The sequence below is a fragment of the Andrena cerasifolii genome, chromosome 1 (genome assembly GCF_050908995.1).
Source record: "Andrena cerasifolii isolate SP2316 chromosome 1, iyAndCera1_principal, whole genome shotgun sequence".
Taxonomy (NCBI): Eukaryota; Metazoa; Arthropoda; class Insecta; order Hymenoptera; family Andrenidae; genus Andrena; species Andrena cerasifolii.
The window spans coordinates 34,142,673-34,166,670 of NC_135118.1; the positions used below are offsets into that span (position 1 = coordinate 34,142,673).

At 43.0% G+C, this 23,998-nt stretch overlaps 3 protein-coding genes across 3 annotated transcripts; 1 reads left to right on the forward strand and 2 right to left on the reverse strand.

The window, feature by feature from the left end:
• Positions 1–5,433: 5,433 nt before the first annotated feature.
• On the reverse strand, positions 5,434–8,924 carry LOC143373672 (uncharacterized). The gene is made up of 4 exons (XM_076821132.1): positions 8,913–8,924; positions 7,791–7,840; positions 7,348–7,668; positions 5,434–6,139 (listed from the first exon to the last, which is right to left on the reverse strand). Exons 1-4 carry the CDS (start codon positions 8,922–8,924, stop codon positions 5,434–5,436), a joined length of 1,089 nt encoding a protein of 362 aa, XP_076677247.1.
• A 10,195-nt stretch (positions 8,925–19,119) lies between these two features.
• Positions 19,120–21,851, forward strand: LOC143377598 (uncharacterized). Its single transcript, XM_076829077.1, has 3 exons — positions 19,120–19,182; positions 20,111–20,175; positions 21,288–21,851. The coding sequence occupies exons 1-3, from the start codon at positions 19,168–19,170 to the stop codon at positions 21,721–21,723; spliced, it is 516 nt and encodes a 171-aa protein (XP_076685192.1). The 5' UTR covers positions 19,120–19,167; the 3' UTR covers positions 21,724–21,851.
• Positions 21,852–22,884: 1,033 nt separating this feature from the next.
• Positions 22,885–23,992, reverse strand: LOC143373713 (uncharacterized). The gene is made up of 3 exons (XM_076821205.1): positions 23,823–23,992; positions 23,534–23,604; positions 22,885–23,470 (listed from the first exon to the last, which is right to left on the reverse strand). Exons 1-3 carry the CDS (start codon positions 23,961–23,963, stop codon positions 22,885–22,887), a joined length of 798 nt encoding a protein of 265 aa, XP_076677320.1. The 5' UTR covers positions 23,964–23,992.
• Positions 23,993–23,998: the final 6 nt, after the last annotated feature.

The window sequence follows — 23,998 nt, forward strand, 5'->3', positions numbered from 1 at the left end:
ATGAATCCGAAAGATGGATGGGAAATCCCAGAAGCTAGATGCACGTAACTCTTCCACCGACGCCAGAGGCATCGCACCCCCTGTGCTTCAGTTTTATTGCCGTAATCGAGACGTGCGCAGAATGTAACCTCCTGCCGCGACCGCGGTTAAGGAAAAACAAGACAGACTATGTAGTTAGCGGGCATGCCTAAACGGTACGATCCACTTCTCTACGCCGCGACTAATCGTAAAAACACCGATGGAACATCGGCGAACAGTGAACGTATGGATCGACCCTGGCCAGGGAAACCCCAGATTAATCGGTTCGAAAAGCCGCAGACGCAGCCACGGCAGCGTTCGCTCTAGCGAGAAAGAAAGCGATCCAACGGAAAGATCGTATCGATTCTGGATCGGAACCACGTCTGTCCATGCACCAGAACCTCCGCGATCTTCGATTTCACTGGAAACGATCGCGTGAAGTTGCTTCGATCCGATTTCAACTCTCGATTTCGACTCGGTCCCGTGGGACCAACACGAAGTTCCATCGATCGCGCGCAATTTACCCCGTTCGTGTCGTACTGTCTCCTAATCCTAACATCCTAAAACTTATTCACATTAAGGAAAAAAAATTTAACAGTTTTGATATTTAATAAGAAGTTTCACTTCCAACGCGTGAGAGTTACAGCGAGTCAAAGCCCAGTGATACCTACGTCATTAACCGCTTGTTGTAAAAAAATTCATAAAAATCACCGATTTTTCGAGTGTTTGGAAAGGAGGGTCCCTTTAACGGCCTTAACGGCCTTGCAAGCTCATTAGATGACCGCAGGGTGACCGCAGGGGTTTCGTCCAATTATAACACCTGTAAATCGTTCGTTTGCATTCCCGAGGCCCGGCCAAACGTGAAAATCATCACTTTTGAATCTTTAAACCAATTTTGAAATACTCTTCCAGATGAAACAGCTGGTTGCTTCTGCAATCGATATCCATTTTAAGACAAATAATTATACCTATATTTATTTCAGCAACCAAGGAAAAGCCACATTATTTTTATCAAATCTGAATTAACATTATCCAGACGTTATCAGTACATATAAAATAAAGTTTACTTTACTACTTTACTTACGCGTAGAGCTTTTAGAACATAACCGAAATTACTTACCTATGCACTGGCCTACCTGGCCTGACTCCATTCGATACAAATCTATACCTATAGATCGTTATACATATATAAGTAGAATCTATAACCGATCGAAATATGTACAACCATAACGTGAGATATTCGCAACGAACGTTGTAAAATGAATAAGGAAACGAACTACGAAGCGGAGCATTCATGATCCCCTTTCTCGAAAATCATCGGCTCCGGAGGTAGGTCGCCGAGGCCGGCCGTCCTTACGAACCGAAGCGGCAAACTTTCGAGCGTGTGATGCTTTTCAGAGCAGAATCTGTTTCCTGGCATAACGATTTCTGGCGGACAGGGTCTCCATTACAAGTTGGCTCGTTCATGATGGGCCGCAGATGGAATATTGTCCGCGACGAAGAGAAAGCGCTTCCGAATTGTAAAGTACACGTTCGGAGATTCGATCGGGACAATAACCTCCCGAGGATCGCCGTGTCGCGATTACGCGAACGAGGGCTTCTTTCGCGGGCAACTAAGCGAGCTGATTCGCCGTTTAATGCCCGGGCATGCAAGGTGCCGGTAGGGAGCATGCTGCGAGCCTATTGTCGGGTAACGAAATAGAAAGTGGCGAAAAGGGAAGAACGGGGAACGAAGGTCGGCGAGGAGAGATCGAATATACGTATACCTACATATTGCTGAGAGACTCGGTAAAGACTAAGAGATGGCTCGCGTGCCCTTTCACTTCCATTTTCGTCCTCTTGGGGGGACTGCTTGCTTAAAACCCTCCGATTCCACCCACTACACAATTGAACAAGGAAAATTTCAATTTTCCACCCATCGATTGTTCGAGTCTCTTATTTAAGTAGGTAAATCCAACATAACACGCTACATGTAGACGTTACAAATGGATCGCCCTTGGTGCCGCGTCCCACTAACTCACCGTAGGTACCTACGTACTTAGTACGTAGATAAGAATTCATTAAATTTCACTATCCATCTACCTAATCAAGGTCCTTGACAATTTGTAATTTTGCACCCAGAGGGGATTAGAGAATGACTACCCTAATCTACGCACAGCATTACAACATCAAAATTCTCTCCATCTAGAAGCTTTCATTTTACATTCCATTAAACGAATGTCAACAGTTTTATACTGACGTGCCTACGCGTTATTCTAATTACGAGTGACGCTATCATGCGAGCGCACTTTCGATGCGCACCGGGGATAAGTTAGTCAGTTGCATCCATGTCACTGTCTGACCTTTTCCTCTCGATAGAAACTCCAACTTTTCCGGGAGGTTACCTATCACGGAAAAATGGAAAAATTCTGGTTTTCCATGAACAGCAAAGTGGCCGTGGCGGCGCGACGATACCTACCGCAGGTGGACGGCAAATAGCATGCGATCCACGGCCGCGAGTAATTATAGTTAGCCGTACTTACTTACTCGACTTTTCATTTCACTTTTCCGGCACGTCTAACGCTATCATTTCTTACTGTTCCTGCTTGCTCTTCGGGTAAACAGCTGTAATAGTAAGTTAATGTTCGGTATGTGTATTTTCTCTTGTACAACGATTAAATTTGACGAAGGCTTTATTAAGCGTCGTTCAGAGATATGGTGCGTTCTCAGGTCGTTCGTTTTCGAAAAGATGCTATTCGAAAAAGGATTTTGCCCACAAATGTGAGGAAACATTATTATCTTTATATACGATAAATCAATTACGATTAATTCAGAGGAATTTCTTAGAAAGATAAGTACCTACATTAAGCGAAGATTTTTAAACAGGCAAATTTATCGGATCGTGATAGATCGAAAGAAATTGTGCAAAAGGAGAATTTAATTTTTCTTTAGAACGTGTTAAATCAAGATGATATCGATGTTGCACAAATTTCAAGTGTGAACGGGGAAAGAAATTTGGAATATTTATTAGAAATTCTCGTTTTAGTTAGATTGCCCCTTTGTGAAGCGTTAGGTCCTTTTCGAGCAGCTTACGTAGTTCCCTGGTTTATCCCGTTTAGCAACGAGTGACAACTATATGTGCCTTCGTCTCGATCTTGTTTCCACGGGTTTTTTATCCGTCAACACCTTCTCCTTTCACAAGCCAGCTCCCATGAGAAACCTTACAAAGTAACAAAGCTAACGTTCCTTCGCACTACTGTGGAGATTCTGTTTCCCACCTTATACCCTTTAACGATCGCCATCGCTGCAATTCGCTAGACTCTATGAAACTTTTTACACACGCATATCCTTTCGATCTTATCCATCAAGAGGTGATGTCGTTAATAACGGTGAATTCTAATTCAAATCCCAATCACATTGAGAAGGAACCGCAGTGGAAAGCATAGAGAAACTAAAATTTTCGCAGCCTGCAGAGCCTAAAACTGAAGAAGACGTAACTGAATCAGCCCACTCTACAATCCCCAATGTAGCCAGAAACTTGCATAAATAAAATTGTATTTTGCTCCGCGAGATAACCTAGAATCTTGCTGCAAAATCTTTTAAGGAAGAAAACTCCTCGAAGCTTCGAAACCTTCAAGCGGCATTGTCCTCGATGTTGACCCTCCAGCTTCCAAGTGCACCCAGCCGACAACATGGCGCCTTCTCAGATCGGTGATAGGAGAAGCCGGGGCGTGGGCAGAGGATCGAGAGGATCGCGTCTCCCCGCGGCAGAGGGGAAACTTTCACGACTTTCGAACGTTCAACCGGTCATCGGACCTCAGAGTGAAAGTACCTAAACAGGGAAGATGCGATCCCCGCGACCGTAGCATTCGATCATCGCGCGAGGACATTCGATGCATTTAATTCATCTCGCAACTACTTGAACCGATTGTTTATTACCGGCAGCCGGAGCGGGACTCTTACGGTGTACTTTGATGGTCGAAGGAAAGTTTAAACGGTAAACAGAGATAGAGATACTTACATGCGAGAATTTCAAAAGAAATCATCATGATATCTTGTCAGGCAGAATAAAGGATTTTTTTAGACTAGCGTAATTAATAGTAATAAGATTATGAAGTCTACTGTTAGAGTTACAGGTTATAAGTTATAATCTTTCAAACTGTTTGGAAGTTTTTAAATTTACATTTTCCGGGTGATAAAGAAGTCATAATGGGGATTATGAAATGACTGTGAAATAGTGCGAAGATGACTTCATTGCGAGAGCATTGACAAGGTCGTTATTGCAACAATAAAAAGGATTATAGCATGTACTTTATGTGATTTTACCAGATGGTTACTTTAATCCCGACTTTTACTCTTGAAGAATAAAAAATTGCCAAGTTCCCTTGGATTCTTATCTCCGTATGTATTTCACTTAACAACCTTGCATATCATCGTCAATTCCAAATCGTTTAAACGATTAGGAGACAAAAAGTTCATTTTCCATTCAAATCTTTAATCATACTTCCTGTCGAAAAAAGCAAAACGGTTAGTATCTATCTTTCAAGCTCGACAGCTACAAGATCCATTTCGTTTTCGCATTGTACATCTTTAGACAGCAGTCGTTTCAACCGAGTCGATTTCACAGAGTGAAGACACGTATCAAAATCACATTCTACGATAACAATTGTAAATCTGAATGTCTCGTTGTGGAACGTAAAAATACAGTCTTTGATATATCGCTACTAATACTCCACTATGTATATGTATGTACAACCTAGAAGAATCTACAAAATGTGTACTAATCATTCGAGCTAAGGGAACCGCCTTAAATCCAACGTTAACGTCGAAATGTAATACGCAATTGCCAGGTGACTTTCTACGAGCGCAAGTGCCTTTCTATCATCCTTCTTGGCAGCAACAAATAGACAAAAAATAACTTTCACCGATGTGCTAGGAACACATTAGAACCCGTACGCTAAGCACTCTCTGCTAATGCGAACACCCTCTCGCGGTCAATTTATTTAACAATATTGTACTCGAGGTATACCTAAGAGTTTTGCATTGTATACATATAATCCGAAATTCCACAGCCTCGGCTGACGGGAGCACGCGGAACGTTCCATTCTATTCCAGGAAACACAATTACCGAACTCGGAAATCTCAAATTCCCCCAAACTAGTCATCCCCTTTCAAGCCCGCTAATAATTATATTCCGAGCCTAACGGCGAGATGCCAGGGTGGATTGGAAAATTTGTATCCTGAGAGGCAGCACTAGACGCAGAATTATTTTTTCTAGGGGTAGCCGGTGAAATAAGGTACATGTGGAGCTGCCTCCCTAATATACTCCTTCTCGGCCTGTAAGTTTTCAATCCACCCTCGTACACCAACCCCCGACGCATAATCCTCCATGCATGTCAACACAGAAGCGTCTAAATCTCTAAATCAAAACCTAAGCTACCCGTGGACGGTCTGCGCAAAGGACGGAAGGGCAGCGTTCATCGTGTTTACCGTGTTCACTGGTAAAGCGAACGCCTGGAAGGAGTTGGTCTGAATAGGCATGTTCCTAAAATCGTGCGGCGGTTCCATGGTGTCCTCCTTCACAGCGTACCCCTGTTTCGGTTGAGCGAAGCTCAGGGGCCAGCTGACGGAGGCAGCAAAATTTGAAACAGGCTGGCTAACCTGCTGGTTCTGGAAACCAGTGGTTGCTCCAGTAGCTAGGAACTGGGGCCAGGACTTGGTCATTTCTCGGAGATTCTGCTGGTAGTGGTCCAAAGACACCGTATCCCTCAGAACGATGCCCTCCTTGCTGCCTCCGATGGTGGCGGCTGGGATTCCGGAGGGCAGTATCACGTCGCCTTGAGGCTGAGGGGACACGTTCCTATACAGCTCCGCCGCCTTCTGCTGTAGCAGGAGAAGCTGCCCCTGCCCCTGCCCTTTCCCCTTCCCCTGGTCGAGCGACCCGCCGAGATCGATGTTCGCGGTCAGATCCTTCTCTATGGACCTGGACGAGTAGAGCTTCTGCAGGGACTGTAGGTCGTTTCTCCTCTCGTCGTAGCTGAGCGCGCTGTCCGGGTCCGGAAAGAACTCGGGCCCTGTCGAGGTGTAAGAGGTCGACGCGTACTCTGGCTCCGGCTGTTTGTGCTCCTGCGACTCTGGGTACCTGTAATTCCCTCATTAATTAGTGAAATTCGAAAGGGAAAGTTTCTACGTGACACGAACCTTTTCAACCTTGTTTTTGTGGGGTCTGTGGGGATTTTGGATGCGTGTTGGTGTGCTTTCTTCTGCTCGAGTGCAAGATGGCGAGGTACATGTATGTGCCTCTTAATGCGTAGATGAATTTCGGTCGGTGACTTTTTGAGTTTATAGTAAGATTTTTCACCTACGTGTGTCTACTGTGGCCTCGTTAAATTCTTTCTTAATGGTCATTTGTTTATTATGCTTAATAAATTACTTGGCTGGCTGATTGGGCCGTGGTATGAATAATGCATCGAGTCATGAATAAATCATGAATGTGATGCGTAGAATGTTACCAATCTCAAGTTTTTCAGTGTTAAGTACAATTTCCTTGGCACGCTCGTTTATTCATTGGGTACTTTTGATGGAGAAGTGAAAGTAGTTGGTCCATAAATGGGACATGATCGTTAATGGGGATATTGGCTTTCAATATTCTCTTTGTCTTTTGTCGGAACGATAAAGCGAACTGTGTCGATTTAGCTGCGGCGCGGGCGATCGCACGGTGTGATACGCGTCTACTATACTGGGCGCAGTGGAACATTTCGATAGTGACCAGACAAGCATGTTCTAACGCTCGTCGTTCTTTCGCGGACCAAATACAAGTTCCTTCAACGAAAATTTCAAAGTACCACGCAGACTCAAAATTCTTACAACTCGTTGCATAACTCTAATAACTATAATTTGTCTGCAAGTAACGTACGTGTATTCTAATATGTATATTCAAAGACGAGAGACAATAATATCTTTTATATTATATGTTATATCCTAAAATTTCTTAAACCTTCACGAACAATTATTATAGTAATATTTATGTAATAATTGCAGGACAGGCACTCGCTCAACTTTACTATCGCAAAATTACTTATTCAATATCGACAATTTTGAAAGAGACTGAACAGTAAGCCGATTCGGTTTCAATAATCGAATTTATCCAATAAACAAAACTTTTCCTTCGATAACGGTACCATAAAGATTATCACAGTAGTCGAACGAAAAGTTTTGAAACCGAAGTTTAAAGAAACACTAATTAATTATTGTCATAAAAGCTATATCCTTTCCATAACTGAAAAAGTATAAAATCCAACTGCTCTCAGGGAAATATATCTCCTGTTTAACATACAAATTTCTGTTTACCTTTCGCGGCCAAGAGATAAGCTGTCCTTAATACGGTCGTAAGGGATGTACCCTTTGCCATAAGATACCGCGTGGCTAATTTCCTTTCCGTAAGGTATCTGCACGTGGTTCACGTTCTCGTGGCCTTGGTCGAAGTCGTCTCCTCCGTGAGGGAAGGGCGGATTGGGGAACAGAGGTTTCTTCGAGCCATAGGGGCCGTGATACCGGCGAAAGTGCAAGTCTCCGCCATGCGACGATTTCCTGTAACGAGGGGCAGCTGGTCGCAAAGGTACCGCGTGGCTGCGCCTTACTTGCTGCGGGACCACTAGCACCACCCTATTGCTGAAAAGAATCGATAAGCTTGCATCCTTAAATGGGGAATCGTTTGTGTCTCCAAGGAGGATTTTGTAATTGTTAGAAGAAATGGCAATTTCACACGGTTTATTCGCACAGAGTATACTTACGCATAGGCAACGAGAGGCTCGCCGACCGCCAGCACCAAAATACAGAAAACCTGTGGATCATAATTGAAAGTTGGCGGAGATACAAGCTTCAAAGGGAGGAGGTATTTTTTAATTTTGTAGAAACTAAAAGCATATTTTGATATAGTATGGTACTCTAAAGATGACAAGTATTCGCGCGGATGTGGGAGTGTCTGGGCAGAATCATCTCTCTTTCTCTCTCTCTTTTCACATCAGCCGCAAGAAACCTGCAACATTCTCGAACACCTGATTGACTTCGTATTTACTTTTCGCGGTCATACATACATACATACGCTCGGTTATACAGAGCAGTAGTCTCTCGTATCTCGACAACGCTCGCCGAAACTCTTACGTATCTATTGTATCACCTCATTATCAATCTCTATCTCAAATAAACCGCACTTTTCTCAACATTTTTCAGTTCTCTCTATACAGGGAGAGTAAGAGATACTGATTAGTCAACGACCGTAACTCCTTGATACGCAAGGATAGCAAAGAGATACTTCTATAACTTAATTAAGAATGAGAGAAGAGTATTTAAAATGACGATGCAGTGAAATCTTCATTTTCTGAAACCTGAATATCCGGGCACTCGAATAACGAAGGCTGTACTATAACTAACTCCAGCACCACGATCCAAAATCGACGCCTACTATCTTGCAACTAAAGTCAGTAAAGGTGCAAATCGACAATGAGACAAAAAATCGGGTCTCGCATGAGACTTTAATCTCGCGAGATAATTATTTCATTATTCTATTATTTCTTAATTATTTTGTATGATATATGTATTTTCAAAAATCTCAGATCTCGCGACTATTTCCATTATTCATATTTAGTTGTTGCTGCTGGGATTGTTGCCTCATGATCTCAACGTGTATTCGCACCTTAAGAGTTCTTTCTTTCCCCCATTTTATTTCAACATGCAATGTGGGTACAAAGAAGGGGAATTGTAAAAAGAAAAGAAAAAATGGATTTTCTTCTTTACATAAATTTTTATAATCATCTAATGAATTTTATTGCATTTGCGTTAAAAATATTTTTATCAAGATTAACCTCGTATCTCATGAAACAGCAATCCTTCACCAACAAACATCCAACACTTACCGAGCACCGCATGTCGCCGAATCCTCAACCGAGTTTCAGCGCTCTCTAAGCCCTTTATCGCTGGGGTGGCGGTTAATCCTTGGCAAGGGCAGTGCAGACCTCTCTCTCTCTCGCGGCGCCGCTGCTCCCAAGGAGTGCTCCGCGTGCTCCAGCCGGTGCAGATAAATTGCGGGAGGTCGGTGGAGGCCTCTTCTCTTTTATACAAGATAAAAAGAGCATAATCGAGACTAGACGGGCACCGGTGCCCTCCCACCGGCGCGGCGCGGCGCAGCGCCCTGGAGCCCTGGAAAGAGATCGCGCCCGCTTCGATGGGTGTGGGGCACCAGCAGACCCTGGCGTGTGGGCACGAAACGGCCAGCTGAACAACGCCAGGCAGCATGTAGCTGCGTGCATTTTTCTTTCGGGGGAAATCGACACTTTCTTCTGCCGTTCCTGCGCGCACAGACGCAATCGTCGCGTCGCGTCGCGGCGTCTAACGTTGGCCGCGCCCCGCCATGCTTTCCAAAACGCGACCAACAAGAACATCACCGACGTGCTCCACATTGGCGGTCTGCAGCGGTCTGCAGCGGTCTGCAGCGGTCTCCACTGGTCTGTTCTGTCGCTGGACCTCGTTGCCTCACCTGGGCGCTTTTACGCCAAACGCGCCTCTCGATTTTCTAGGAACCGCTTGGGTGGACCTTGATCTTCGACATGTTTTCGATTTTAATGACGTAACAGTGGCTGTAAAGGGTGGTGCTTGGTAATTGATGTAGGTAAATCTCACAAGGAGCACGTACGAACAGAACTGTAAACAGATTTATATGAGAAGATGGAGATTGGAATAATGTTGTTCTGATTACTCATACCATTTTGTCTCTAGGATTTTGAATAATGTGCAAAAAGTTTCAGACCCATACATTGTATACTTTTTTCTAGAAAAAATCATAAAAGTCACCTATGTTTTCGCGCGATTTGACCGGCGGATGTCCTTAACCTATACAGCACACTTCGTGGCGGCAACGTTGCAGGATGGTTGCAGTAAACTTGCAGTGTTGCATGGTTGCAGCGCAATGCGGATGTAACGTTGCTGAGACGTTGTCGTGCAACATTGCACGGGGCGGACATAGAATTATTGCTGCATAGTTGCATCAATTTTGCGGTGCAATATTGCACGGCAACGTTCCTACAATATTTCTGCAACGTTACGGCAACGTTTGGTAACGTTTCCACAATGTTACAGAAACGTTGCGCCAGTATTGCAGCAACTACCATTTGAACTTAAAATATTTCCGTTGTTTGTAACGATACGAGAAAATGTCTAAGGAAAACAATGTTTGTTTCAGAGAGACAATTATTCTGACAGAGACGATTTTTGTCTCAAGGTTATATTTCCCGAAATTGCAAGATCATCGATGGTTTTTTTTAATGGGATGACGTATTTTCATTACTATAACGTTATAGCCAATAAAAATACAAATTTAGCCATGTATAATATGTTGTCCTTTTTGTCTAGCAATCATTTTTTTCCTGAGATATTTTCTCGTACCATTACAAACAACGGAGATATTTTAAGTTTACATGTTAGGTGAGTCACCCTGTTTATTTTAATGCGTAGAATGACACATGCTGGAAGTTGTAGTACATACCTACTAGTGTTACGAAACCCTAATGGAGCTTGTCAAAATGAGTCTTAGATGATAATGATTCTGATGCAACATTGTGTGGCAGAGAAGACAGCTTTGGAAAATATGACCATTTTTAGCAATGAACTTTCAATTGCCATTCTGTTCTTTTTTTAGGTGGAGAACTATTTGTCGATCGTGGTGAGATATAGTAGATCAAAGCACGAACACCGTTAATGAATTCATTTACAACTTTTACTAGTAAGTCGCGATCAATGTTAGCCGTCACGGTGGTGAATTCTGGCTCAACTAATTAATCGCTTTCTCTGTGGCTCGCTTTTGACATGTTCAACGCCGCTGAGGAATTTCAAGGTTCGATGGAACATGAAAAAGTGATGGAAAAAGTTTTGTTTAACAACATGAAAAGTTTTGCTTGCTATCAATACCTTGGGTCATCGACACCGTCGTCAACGCGTCACAGATATTTCATATGCATCCTATGCACAGGGTGTTTCGTGGATCGTGGTATGTAGGAGGTATTGCACGAATAACAAAAAATATTCACATAAACGTACATATGTAGCACAACATAGTTGGATATTAAGTACTTAATGTAGTTAACTGTTTATGTATCTGGAAGATTTCGGGCTCATGAGGTCAGACAAATTTGTACACATATCATGTATTACTCGTGTCGTGAATGGACCAGTTAGTGGTACAGTTAAACCCTCCTATAACGCGGTACTCTCATAATGGGGTTTCCGTATAACGCGGTTCGAATTAATATGATTTGTACTATGTCATACTGAGTTTCTTATAACGCGGTACGAATTAATCGCGCTATAACAGGATTGACTGTACATACAACTAAGTTGAGTGAAGCAAGATATGCTTATCGTAAACTAATTCAACATAATGAGCTATTCAAACAGTGAAATGGCAGATACTTATGCGAACAACTGGTTTACCCCTGCAATGCTTGTTGCCACGTAGGGTAAAGGCAGGTAATATGGAACTTGATAAAATTTCGATAAAGAAATAAAGAACTCTTCGGGTAATAGCGTATACTAGATCCCCAGACACAATAGACGATGATACTGACAATTGAGCATCAGTCGGGCATCTATTATTGAAAGAGGAAAGTTTATATTTTTCGTGGAGTGTAAAAGATTCTGAAAAGTGCAACAAATAGTTAAATATTGTAGCGAAGGTACGTTACAAAGTATTATTTTGACATAATTTATCATTAAATATGTGTGTTCTTGATTATTCAACGATAGTTTACCAATAAAGTTACTTTATTGTTAGTATAATTCTTAATTTCTTGTCGGAACATGTGTGTACGTAATATGGAACATACCGAGTAACATAGATGAAGTTGATAATAACGATGACGACGATGATGGGGAATGCTTATTTTACGATGGTAATTATAAAAAATAATGACAATGAACAGTGGACTCAATGTATTCGGTGCTTTCAGTGGGCACACGAAGAATGTGCGGCTTCGTAGAAATTATGTATATTTATTTATGTGTATCTTCTACTTAATAAATCTTCATCTTTAGTAAACAATGTAAAGATTTTTAAGTTTTCTTTAAAAATTTCCTAGCTGTTCCATATTAGGACCCATTCACTCTTTTCAGTTTTTTTTACTATAATTGCAAAACAATTGGACTTTTTTACATTTGACTATGTAAATATGATTACGTATTAGTTCCTTCGTCCCCTCGTGTCAGTTTCGTTAAAAAAATTAAAGCAATCTTTATTTTGCTAGAAATTTTTTTTTTTTTTTTAAGAAAAATTGTACAAAATGGCTTCCCGGAGCATTGCAAAAAACTGGCCCACACTCCCGGGAATGACTGGATCATCCCAGATGGAAATACAAAAAAGATATACGTGTAAACAGGAATATATTATCTATAACCTAGCGTAGGATTTTTTGAATATTTCAATTATTCGATTTTTTGCGAGCATTTCGGTGTAAATTTTTATGTAAAAAATTAAAGTCAATTCTTCAAACTGCTATAATTTCCAAAATAATTGGAATTTTGCGAAAATCCTACGCTGGATCAAAGATAATATATTCCGGTCTATATATCTTTTTTGTATTTCCATCTCAGATGATCCAGTCACTTCCCGGGAGTGTGGGCCAGTTTTTTTTAAGTGCTCCGAGAAGCCATTTTGTACAATTTTTTATAAAAAAAAAACTGTATAAAAAATCCAAGTCCTATATTATTTATACGAACAAATCCCCCCTTAATAGATAAAACCTGAGATAAGCATAAATGAAATTATGTAGGTACCTATATCTCCTTCGCCCCTTCGATAATCCTCCTACAAATCTTTAAGACACTCAGTTACCATGCCCCCAATTGTCAACTAAAACCCCTTCACCCCCCACCCTCCCCCGTGCAGAAAGAAGAGGCGAAAAGGGGTGGAAGCTGCGTCACTCGATCCTCGGACGCGAGATAGAGTATCGTTTGACCTAGATATCTACGTTTCACTGAATACCTATTCCCTGATTTCACAACAGAGGCTCGAGTTCCCGTCACGTTCGTTACGATCCACATACACGAATTCTCTAGCAGGGATGTGTCGTTGGCGTAAAATTATCTCATTCGCGGGACGGCCAACGGCGAAAGTCATTCACTCCTTAAACGCAGGATTTTCAAAGCGCATTTCGACGGAGAAAAAAGCAACGGTCGATGGGTGAAAGCGATCGCGTTGAAAGTCCACGCTGCCTCCCTTTTTTTCTCTCTCTCGGGCGCGCATTTACATAAACGTGGGAAACGGTATAAACACGGCAAACGTTCGATCTCCTGTGACTCTTGGAGAGTGAACTCGGAATGGAACTGTTCACTGTTGTGGACGATGATACGGGAAAATGTTTCAAATCGATCGATTAGAAGTTGGAATGAATGCTTGATTTTTATTGGTATTTATGTCAACGGACTGCTGAATACGATGTACTTACATACATCGAGTTTGTAAATCCTTTTCTATTTCTTTTCGGTCAGTGGGGATTACCTAATGATATTTCGCCTGAAAACATTCAAACCGTCCGAAACATTTAAATAGAATGATTTAATGTTACGGTGAATTAATAATTAATAATAGTAGCAGCGTTTGAAGTTAGTAGTAGGATTTCTACGGACAGCTTGTTAGTGGTAACTGGTAACGTAGTATACAGACCCGGCTGTTCGCCTCTTTTTTCAAAATTAGGCAGCTATCTAGGGCGTGAAGTTGACAAGCAGTGACAGTACAGACTAGATTAGTAGCATAGTAGCGGTAGGGGAGTGGATTACTAGTGTTCTTAATGATTACTATTACTAAATCAAGTTACGTGCAAATAAAGTAATTGCATTTTATAGTCAGTTTGAACGTTGTTTCGTGACCCTACCACGTTTACTTAATAAACGCCCTCGAAGGGGTGCAACCGAATTCTTTCGGATTAGTAGCATAACGAGACTAGGGCTGTCCTGTGGGTAGAGCTCACTTTGAAATTAACTTATTTTAAACAAGATATCTGACATTCAACAATCGCAAAAAGTTCTTTCACGTTAAATATTCGACTGATATAATAAATATTTCCAGTACTGTATCTTTCCGTATTTATAATTTCTAATTTTCAACTGACCTAACTGTAATCTTATTACATTACCTATATATTTCTAGAATTTGTAACTCATGGGATTCTATCCTGTATACAAAGAAATAAATAAAACTATCACTCGGTGAAGTTACCTACCGATTTACAAAAGAAAGTAAAAAATTCGCATGCAGAACGTCGATAGAAATATGTTGTTGGTAACAACTGCAAACACGATGTCCGATTCTAGGAGAGAGCGTGTGATTTCAAACGATTCACAGAGAAATTCCAGATAAATAATGTGGCATCGTTAAGAATGATCCTCGATGGTACCGGACAATTATTCGCGGAGCATGTTCCGCGGGCGGCGTCGCGTCGTTACGAGATCGCGTAGGTATTGGTTTTCACGCGCGCTAATTCCGGCCCGGTGCTGGCTGTAAATAATCAGCTAACGATAGTTCAAGGAACAAGGTCCTGGACGCTGGCCCCATACTGCTACTTTCTATCTTGCCGCGATAAAAGATAAAATCAATGATTAAAAATTCTATAAAAATTGCAAACGAGCTTAAAGCGCTAACACTGAGGAGGAAATGGCGAACTTGCAGATTTCACGCCACGTTAATGCAAGTTTGCTCTTGTTGCTTGTAATTTATTATGCGAAAGAAAAATATCGAACGAGAGAGTGAGAAGGAGCGGTAAATGGAGGAGATACTTCAGGTGTCTGTGCGCTTCACTTTCATGAAACACAAAACTAAGAGCTTCCACGAGTTTTCGCATCACATTATTGAGAATTCAAATACTTGGTGGAATTTATTAACTCTTTTCCTTGAAAAAAAAGCTAAAACTGCGAATGTTTGTCAAAATTAAGATTGCATATCGAAACGAACTTTCTCGAATACTCTGTTTAATTAACGAGATTTTCGCTTTTGAAAGTCGCATAAAGTGGACGGTCCGTGCTACGTTATCGCGTTGGTAATGACCAGTGCTGCAAATAATTCCAGCCGAATCCCTAGGCGACATTCCATACATTCGACAAAAACACGCATTATATACGTATGTGTCCAGAGTCAATTTATTTCTCAAATCGGCTATCTCTGTAATGGAACTTATCCCATTCGAGAGAAATTTAAATTATCCTCGGCTGGTTTAAAAATTTATGAAATAATCGATTCCCGATTCGATTCGATAGGTTAACTCCCCAACTGTCCAACTCCGACACCTATCGTTACAAAACTTTTTAAATCGATAGTTCTGAATTTCTGTCACCCATTTCCACCCCACATCGCACCACATACGATGGTTTAAGTAGGGACGATGTTCTCTACCATCCAACTACTACCTTTAAGATACAAGATACTTTGAAGAATCGTGCAACATAGACACGTAAAAAAAGAAGCACACTGAGGACTAAATCTGAAGCGCCTCGTGCACCCCTCGAGCCTTTTCACCGAATACCCGAGCGTTGACGCGGCTATACCGATATCTCGATTCGAACGGAATTCCTCCTGTAGAGAGTTCACTGTCACGGTCCCGCGATCCTCGAGGAAAAGGATAACGCGCTGGTTGTTTTGCGTTTTCGCTCACCCTCCCCACCACCCTCCTCGTTGGAATGCGCGTTACAATTTGGTCGCCAGGGAGGAGGTCGGTTTCCCTTTCTCCTATCGTCTGGCGAACGCCAGCACGCGAGATCTAACAGCGCGCAGACGGATCGGCTTACAGAGGACGCGGAGGCAACGATTTCTATGTATCCTCTTCTGGATCATCCAGAACGCCGCATCTACTCGGGGGATCGGTTTCGTGAAAGGGAATACGTCGGAGCGATCGGTGAAATGGTACCGCGAGGAAGAAACTACCGACTCGCCAGAGCAATCGAGAACCCCTTTTTTTTTCCCTTGTCCTGCTTATCGAGTAGTACCTATTTTTGTCTATGGAATTTTAGTTGCGCAGGTAAAATGTATAATTGTATATAATAAGTTTAGCGCAAGTGGAGTTGCTTCAGACTTTATTGTCGATGCGATACTAATTTATGTAGTGAAACTTAGAGAGTTCGCAGCGGTAGGTACGTATTATCTCCTGAATACTGGTAGCAAAATATTCCGGTATATTCCGTTAATAAAATTCGCCAATTATAAAGATATACATATAACAAAAGCGTTAATCATCCGAACCAGTGCTGCATCATCGCTATCCCCCCACCACTTCTTTGAACCAGTGTAGCGGTACCGATTGATTGATTTTTGCGTACTATAAATTAGCTCGGTAGTACTCTTGTAATTCATGCATGTACGAACAATTCTAATTTCCGAACCACCTCGGTCCCAAGCAGTTCGGATAATTAATATCTCCCAAAGTATTCGAAGCGCTTGACTTGGTCCCACTCGTACGTTTACTATTACGTTTACCGATACAGAAACATTCCCAGCAGCCTGGAATCTTCCGCATACTCCAACTCTAGATTCTCTAGAAAGTCAGAACAAAGTGTAACTCACTCGCTAAAATGCCACTCGCCGCAAAATCACCTGAAACGTGTAACGGTTACACGCACACGTTGCATCTTATATGCGACAACAACCTGGCGCTTCTGGCAGGATACTAGGAAGGGAGCGGACGGAAAAATCGAGCGACTTTCATTAGGACTTCCACCGACTGTATTACAGGGGGCGTCTAAACGCCTGCGAAACTTTCTTAAGCCTATCCTTTTTAATTGGTCGAACGTGAACCGTTCGTGGAAGTCTTAATTATTGCTCTCCCCTCGCGTTATGCAAATGTCGCGAAAGTAGGTATAGGTACCTATCATCGCGATCACTGATTATGCTCGTTGCGCGTTTACTCGGTAAGAGGGTACCTAGGCCGAACAATAAGTAAAATTCACTGTAACCAAAGATGTTGCTAATTTTCCACTTTCAACCGAGAGGTTTGTACGTATTATTGGCACGCAGGGTGAGCTGTTAATTAGTTAGGTATTTAGTTTTGATACGGACGGGAAGATTGCCCGCGAGGCGATTATCGCGGCCATCGGCGCGCGGCGATCGAAACGGTACTTGTAATGAGTAGAAATTACTGCAAACGGCAATTACATTATGATATCAGACGGTTCGTTCACCCGGGCCTCGCGCATTCCTCCGCTCCGATCGAGAGGCGTGGATGGATCAGGTGCCGTTGCTCAAGGTCGTGAAATCCAAAATCAATAAGGTGGCTTGAAAAGTATGGCTTCTTTAGCAAGACTTTTGGCACTGTGTCTGGGGTAAGTGAATTGTGGGAGTAAAGGAAGAAAGAGGACAGACTTCTTGCTTCTGACTCACGGAAAAAGGGACTTTCGTGTTAAGTAAGACGACTAACAATAAGGACATCTTCTGGAATGAAATTTGTAGCTACTTTTTATACTTATTTCTTCATGCATCGCTTTAAAGCAGCAAATACAGTAAAAAACTTAAGAAAAGAAGTAACACAAAATGGTACCTAGGTGGTATATACCTATCTTATCAAAATTATACGTTCGTCCTCGTACCCCGGAGATCTAAATGAAATTAACTGCTCTTATAATAGGGTGACTGTACCTAATATCGCCAGGCAAATGTTAAATCGCTGTCAATTGAATTATAATTGATATTTTCGCACGCAAATCGTTTAAACCTACAAATGTTTAATTAGGACTGAAAAAAACGTAAGACATGCAAAAATCGGGTCCTGAAAAAACTGTACCTAATATCGCCAACGAAGAGAAGTTTTTCAAGTCATTTTCACATGTGCTTTTATTATTTCTTGCTCCATAAATGTTTCTTTTATCCATCTTTGATTTTATTTTTATTACAAAAATATAGAAATAGGATTTTTTAAAATATTTTATTTTTACGTTCGGATGTACATATTGGACAAATAAAGTGTATTTCGGTTGCTCCGCACATTTCGTGACCCCACCTGTAACAAACATTACATCGAAACCATTGTTCTCCGGTAGGCGGTATTGAAAACACGCATAACGCTAAAAGAAAAACGCTATTTTCATTACGAAAAATATTTGAATCGATTTCATTTCTTAAGTACATCATTAATTAGGTATTTCTAGTAGATAGTCTTGCATTCGCAGAATTATTAGACTTACCTTCTCCGAATGTAATGTAAAATTATTGTGGAACTCCAATAATTTTTGTTCACTATTAAGATTCACTAAAATACTTCTCTTCCTGTAATTGTTGATCACACGACGCTGCGATTACAGTACGTCTTCCTACATATGTTTAGGTACTAATTCAGCGCATAACTGATAAATTTTAGATCTTACCGTACGGTCACCCTACTGCTTCTTTATCGAAGACATAAATACCCCTATGTTACAAACACCGCCGCGTCATACGAGTCACAAGTAAGCATTCCACGGACCCTGATTATCAGAACTTGACCTAAAAAACAAAATAAATACCCGCGCGAAGGCCCAAGCAACTCTAATTGTAAGTAAGCACTACCCACCCGTCGTGGTTCGCGTAACTTCCACCTGTCCACGCCATAGGTCCCATAGTGAAAAAATCCAGCGATCCCAAGCCAGACGCGAGAGAGGCCAGTGAAACGTACCGCGAGAGCACCCACCTCGTATTACGAGGCTGATCTTGATCTTGGCCGTTCACCTAGCCAGCTTTCATTAAAAAGACCACGAACCAAGGGGGGATTACAGAGCGTCGCTTGGCCGAGGAGGGAAAAGAGGAAGCGAGCAAAACGACGTATCCAGGTGAAGGGTAGAGCCGGAGCCGTGGCGAGCTGGGAATGGTGGGACCCGGCCCCCGAGCCGCTGGTCCTCCGCTTTTTGCCACGTATTCTCTATTAGCCCGCTCCTTTCACGTGCACCGGCCACCCCGTTGCTAAAGATTCCCTTTCATTCTTATCCGACTCCAATCACGTACGTGTATAAAAGCGGCAAGCGTGTGCACAACGGGCAGCAGATCAAAACCGCGGCTTAAACCGCCAACTGTACCGCGAGGAGGAACCGGTAGTCGGCTCCTGTCTCCCATCAATCCACGATCCAGCGTCTCTCCGGCAATCTAGCGACCAGTCCTCAGGGCGCAACACGATGACGAAGTTCGCGGTAAGTCCGTCTCCTGGGATACCATCCCGGGATAGTGGGAATTCTCGCGTATCTACCAACCAAGGACGTTTGTCAGCTCACGGACGTCAGTGAGTTCTCAACGTGGGCTTGGGAATAGCCTTCTCCGTGGTTGGGTCCACCGAGGTGTCGTATGGAGTTTTTAGTGAATTGCCCAGTCCTAAGGTTAGGTTAAGTGGGGGTTCGTCATTCGTGAAGGAGAGGAGCGGGGAATCTTTTCACTCCGAATTGCAGCGTCAAGTTGTAAAGTTGTTGTAGTTTAGTTCTCGGGGTCCAGTTGTGAGTAAATTTTTACATCTTCGCGAAGAGAAGAGGGAGGGATAGTATCAAGTTTAATTCAGTGCATGTTCTTAACCCTTTTGAAAGGGTTAAAGTTTATTTCATGCTTATTGCCAGTACCATCGCAATTTTATGGGGGTTTTGAGTGCCTCGTGAAGGAAAAGACCAACGAAGACCAAAGATTCTTGTAAATTTTGTTCAATCCAGTGACTTTGAAGATTTCGAGTATAATTTTGTACCCCCCTCAAGGACAGGTCCAAGGTGCATCTTTAACTTGAATCGAATCAGGGAAGCATCATGAATCCCTCTAAATTCAGTTCGTTCAAAGGGTTTCAGAACTTGTACACCTCCCATAAAAAGAGAAGAAACAAGAGAGGAAAGAACTTTTTCAACGATCACCATCCCTCGCGTAGCAAAAAAATCTTTTCCAATCTTCCTAAAATTAGTTCCACTCGAGATTTCCCTGAGACAAAATACTACAAACTCTCCAAATACTCGCGAATAGCATTAATTAAATTCCTCTCGTATAAGTGTGACTAATCCAAGATATCCAAAAAAGCAACACGATGATAAAACGTTGCAATCCTCGGCGCGAACAAGTTCACTGAAAAGACAAACATTTATTTTTCAGCCTGCCGTCCTTGTGGTTGCCTCGCTGCTGAATGTGGCCTCAGCCGGGCACAGCGGCGGTGGACAGTAAGTTCTCTTCTTCCCCTAAAAAGCGAAAATGGAGCATGCGGATGTGACGGACGGGGAGAGTAGTAGCGCGGAAGCATAGCCGTTAATCGTATCCGAACCGATAAATCGACAACGAGCTTAACAAACCGTGTCCATGCTCGCGAGACGCGACGTTAGAGCGGGTCCTTTCACCGTGGCCTCCCCTTATCGTCGATTGCCACGATTTTCTTCGGCCATCATCGAAAGTAATGATAAACGAAAGTGTCGATCGTAGCGTGTTCTGCGATCCTTGATTTTTTCCTCGTTCAACGACCTCGTCGACGGCTTTTTCCGAGCCATTACGCGCACAACCGTCCGTGTCGATTGTGGGCATTGAATAGGTTTTTTTATTTAACAACCGAGGAGGTATAATTTATTTAATTATTTAGAGGTGGAGGAGATGTGGGGTAATGTTCTGATTTTAGGGGTCTTCTAAGATTCGAGTATTCTCAGTAATTTTTAACAATTTAATTATTTAAACTCGATAGTTGCTGCTAACGCAGAAGAAATGATACTCTCGCGCGGTAATATTAGAGAAAAGACACCACATGGGACCTAAATAGCTTGCACAGAAGAATTACCGAAAGATCAAACACTACCGCATTCTCTCGCCAACTCTGCTTCCTAGCTACTAGATTACGCAAACGTCTCTCCGAAGACGAATAAACAAACTGGAGCGACATTCTCCGTAAACTCGACGCCTCTTACTCCAAGCTCAAGGACCCTCCTCGCACCTCCGCATTTACACTTTCACACCATCGATCACTACATACATACATACATACACCAAAGAAACGGGTATATAACGGAGAAATTTGCAGCCTCTAAACTGCATATAAGCACGCACCCCTGGTCCCGATCAGTCCCAATCAAAAGAAACAAATACAATTATAGTTATGTTCCGCTGTTGCCGCGTTGGCTCTCTCGTTCTGCGCGATAAAGCAATAAAGGCGATCCTCAAACCGTCAGTTTCTTTCCAGACAAATCTGTACGTATAATTATGCATTAAAAACTACGAGGCGTAGTTGTCAACACTTTTCTGAGAAAATTCAATCGAACCTGTAAATTAATCCCTCGATGAATGCTTGCAGCGACCACGTGGTGATCCACGTCCCCTACAAGATCAAGACCATCCACCACACGCACACCATCACCAAGCACATCCACCACGGCGGCGGGGGTGGCGACAAGTACGAGGTGCTGGGCTACACCGTCGGCCACCCCGTCGACCTCGGTGGCCACGGGGGAGGCCTAGGGGGCGGCGACTTTGGCGGAGGCGGCGGAGGTGGCGGAGGTGGTGGACACGATTTCGGTGGTGGCCACATCGAGTACAGTAGCGGGGGCGGCGGCGATGGTGGTGGTGGACACATCGAGTACGGAGGTGGAAGCTACGGTGGCGACAGCGGAGGTGGACACAGCGGATTCAGCGGGGGTGGATACGGTGGAGGGAGCATAGGAGGGAGCAGTGGATACGGAGGTGGTGGCTTCGGAGGCAGCGGTGGTCACGAAGACTGGGGTGGTCACTAAACAACCACGTCGCGTCGATGTTCGAAGAATATAGGTAGTCCTTTTTTGCCGAGATTCGGTTGGCTGCTTCAAGCATGTTCGACGAGCTTTCACACTTTCCAACCAAATTTCGTCGGATGCTCTTTCGCGAGTGAATCGAATTGTCGGTGTTGGATTGGACAGGCGGGAATTTTTATTAGCCTTAGTTACATTCTTTGGCTTTTCTTTTATGACTCGATACAAAGAGTTTGTACGTTGAACGAAATCGAGAAATATGCAGTTTTAGCTTCTCATGTTTAATCGAACTTACAAGTGAAAGTGGGGAAGTGAGTCGTCGAGCATCGAAGAGTCAATTAGCACCCCCACCCCCCTTTGCACGACACTTTTAGTTTCGTTTAAGCGAAATTGTTTTAGAGAGATAGATATTCCCTTACTTTGACTGGTGTGTTTCCCGGGGAGTGCTGCAAACATGCCTAGACACATCGACACTCAATCACCTTGTCTCTTACCTCTCGTCCTAGTCTCTCGTTTATCTGTTAACGCATCACCCGTACTGATATGTAAATATTGTTACTCGTTTATTTGTTTTTTTTTTACTACTGTTAAATCACTGTATTGTTGTCTGTACTTGTTTACGTATCGCAACACGAATAGTTTATGCGTATGTTTCTCCGTGTCGCGAGGAAAAGTTGAATAAATTGCGTGTGTACCTGAAACTCGCCCCTTCGCTTCCCTTTCTGTGATTTAACCATTGGATCAACAAAGTTTCATTGTAGTGAAAATAATTTTTAATTCCTATGTGTTTCGGGAGCCATCGAACAAAAAAAGGAAGCCACGATCTTGTAAGTGCTCTGCGTACTGGCAAGCCGCGTTACCAACTCCGTTCCTGATCTCAACTTTATTATACCTACTTTCTTTCACAACAAACCAAACACCGAATACTGACAAAGAGTTAAAGATTATTCGAGGCTTCCTAGAAAATTGAAGAGACTGTTCGAAACGAACTTTAGTTTTGGCGCTCTATGGTTGTAAAGAATAAGAATCTTGTTGTAAAGTGAAGTTGGCGCTATGGAGCGGAAGGAGCAAAGCTCCCCCACGTTTCCATCTTCTATTTAGGCATGCGCATTACGAACCTCACTACTCCATACTTTTCATCGCTCAGACTATGCCACAAAAAATACTCTAAACGTCTACTAAACTGAACACAGAAATTCGTGGAATTCTGCGAAGCCTACGCTTTCCGTCTCGCTTGTCCCTAGTGTTCTCGTACTCGACATCGTCCACCAGATATCTGCCAGCATCTGTTTTCTCATGAAACTCATCCCTGGTACCATCGTTCTCAGCGTCGTCCTGCTCCTCGTGCTGGTCATCGTGGAATTTGCTCGACTGGTCCGCGCGAACGTGGCCGCTCTCCGAGCGCAGTCCCTTGCTGTACCCTTCCTCGTAATTATACGAGACAGCTTCGACGTCCCTCGGAGGAATATCCCTGACATCCTCGTGCACAGCGTAAGAGTAGCCCTCCTGACCAAGCTCAGGGTCCACGGAATCCTTCTTCTGTTGATTCTCGTGGTCTTCGGGGTGCAGCGGATGCAGGTTCTCGTCCTCGTAGCCGTGCCGGTGGCCGTAGCTGCTCCAGGAACTCCAGTTCTCGCGATGGTACTCTTTATGGTGCGCCTTGGGCTTCTTGAGGGCTGGCACACGCAGGAAAACCGTCTTTGTGTGGATGTGGTGCTTGATAATGTCTGGCACGAGTATCTTCAGGTGAACGCTGCGGAAGAACAAGGCGAATAAAATGGGAGTGCGCCGCGCGTCTCTTGTCTGGTGCACTTACTGTCCCCTGCTGCCACTTCCGTAACTCGCGATCTCGCTGAGCGTGACGAGGAACAGGTAGTCGACGACCCTCTGTGGATAATGGAACCGTTATTCTTTTTGACATTTACATTTTGGGGACAATAATAGCTATGGAATACTCGAATATTTCTCCTTGTATTACAATACAATTTTATCCTAAATTACTGTACACCTGAGTCCATAACAGAACTTGAACTTCCAACTTATTGTCCAATACTTGAATTATCATTCAATTTCACCGTCATTTAATAATCACTAATTAGTATTACCATTATGGTTTGAAATGGAGATGCCTGTGGAAGGTGACGCTGCCAGCAGCAGATCAATGTCGTCTGATTTCCTCGAGGATGCTCCTCCTTTATATTCCATCTCAGTAGCCGTTGTATCATAGCTGATATAGCGTACACCATGCAAATTTTACGGCCGATCAAGCACTTTCGCCGTT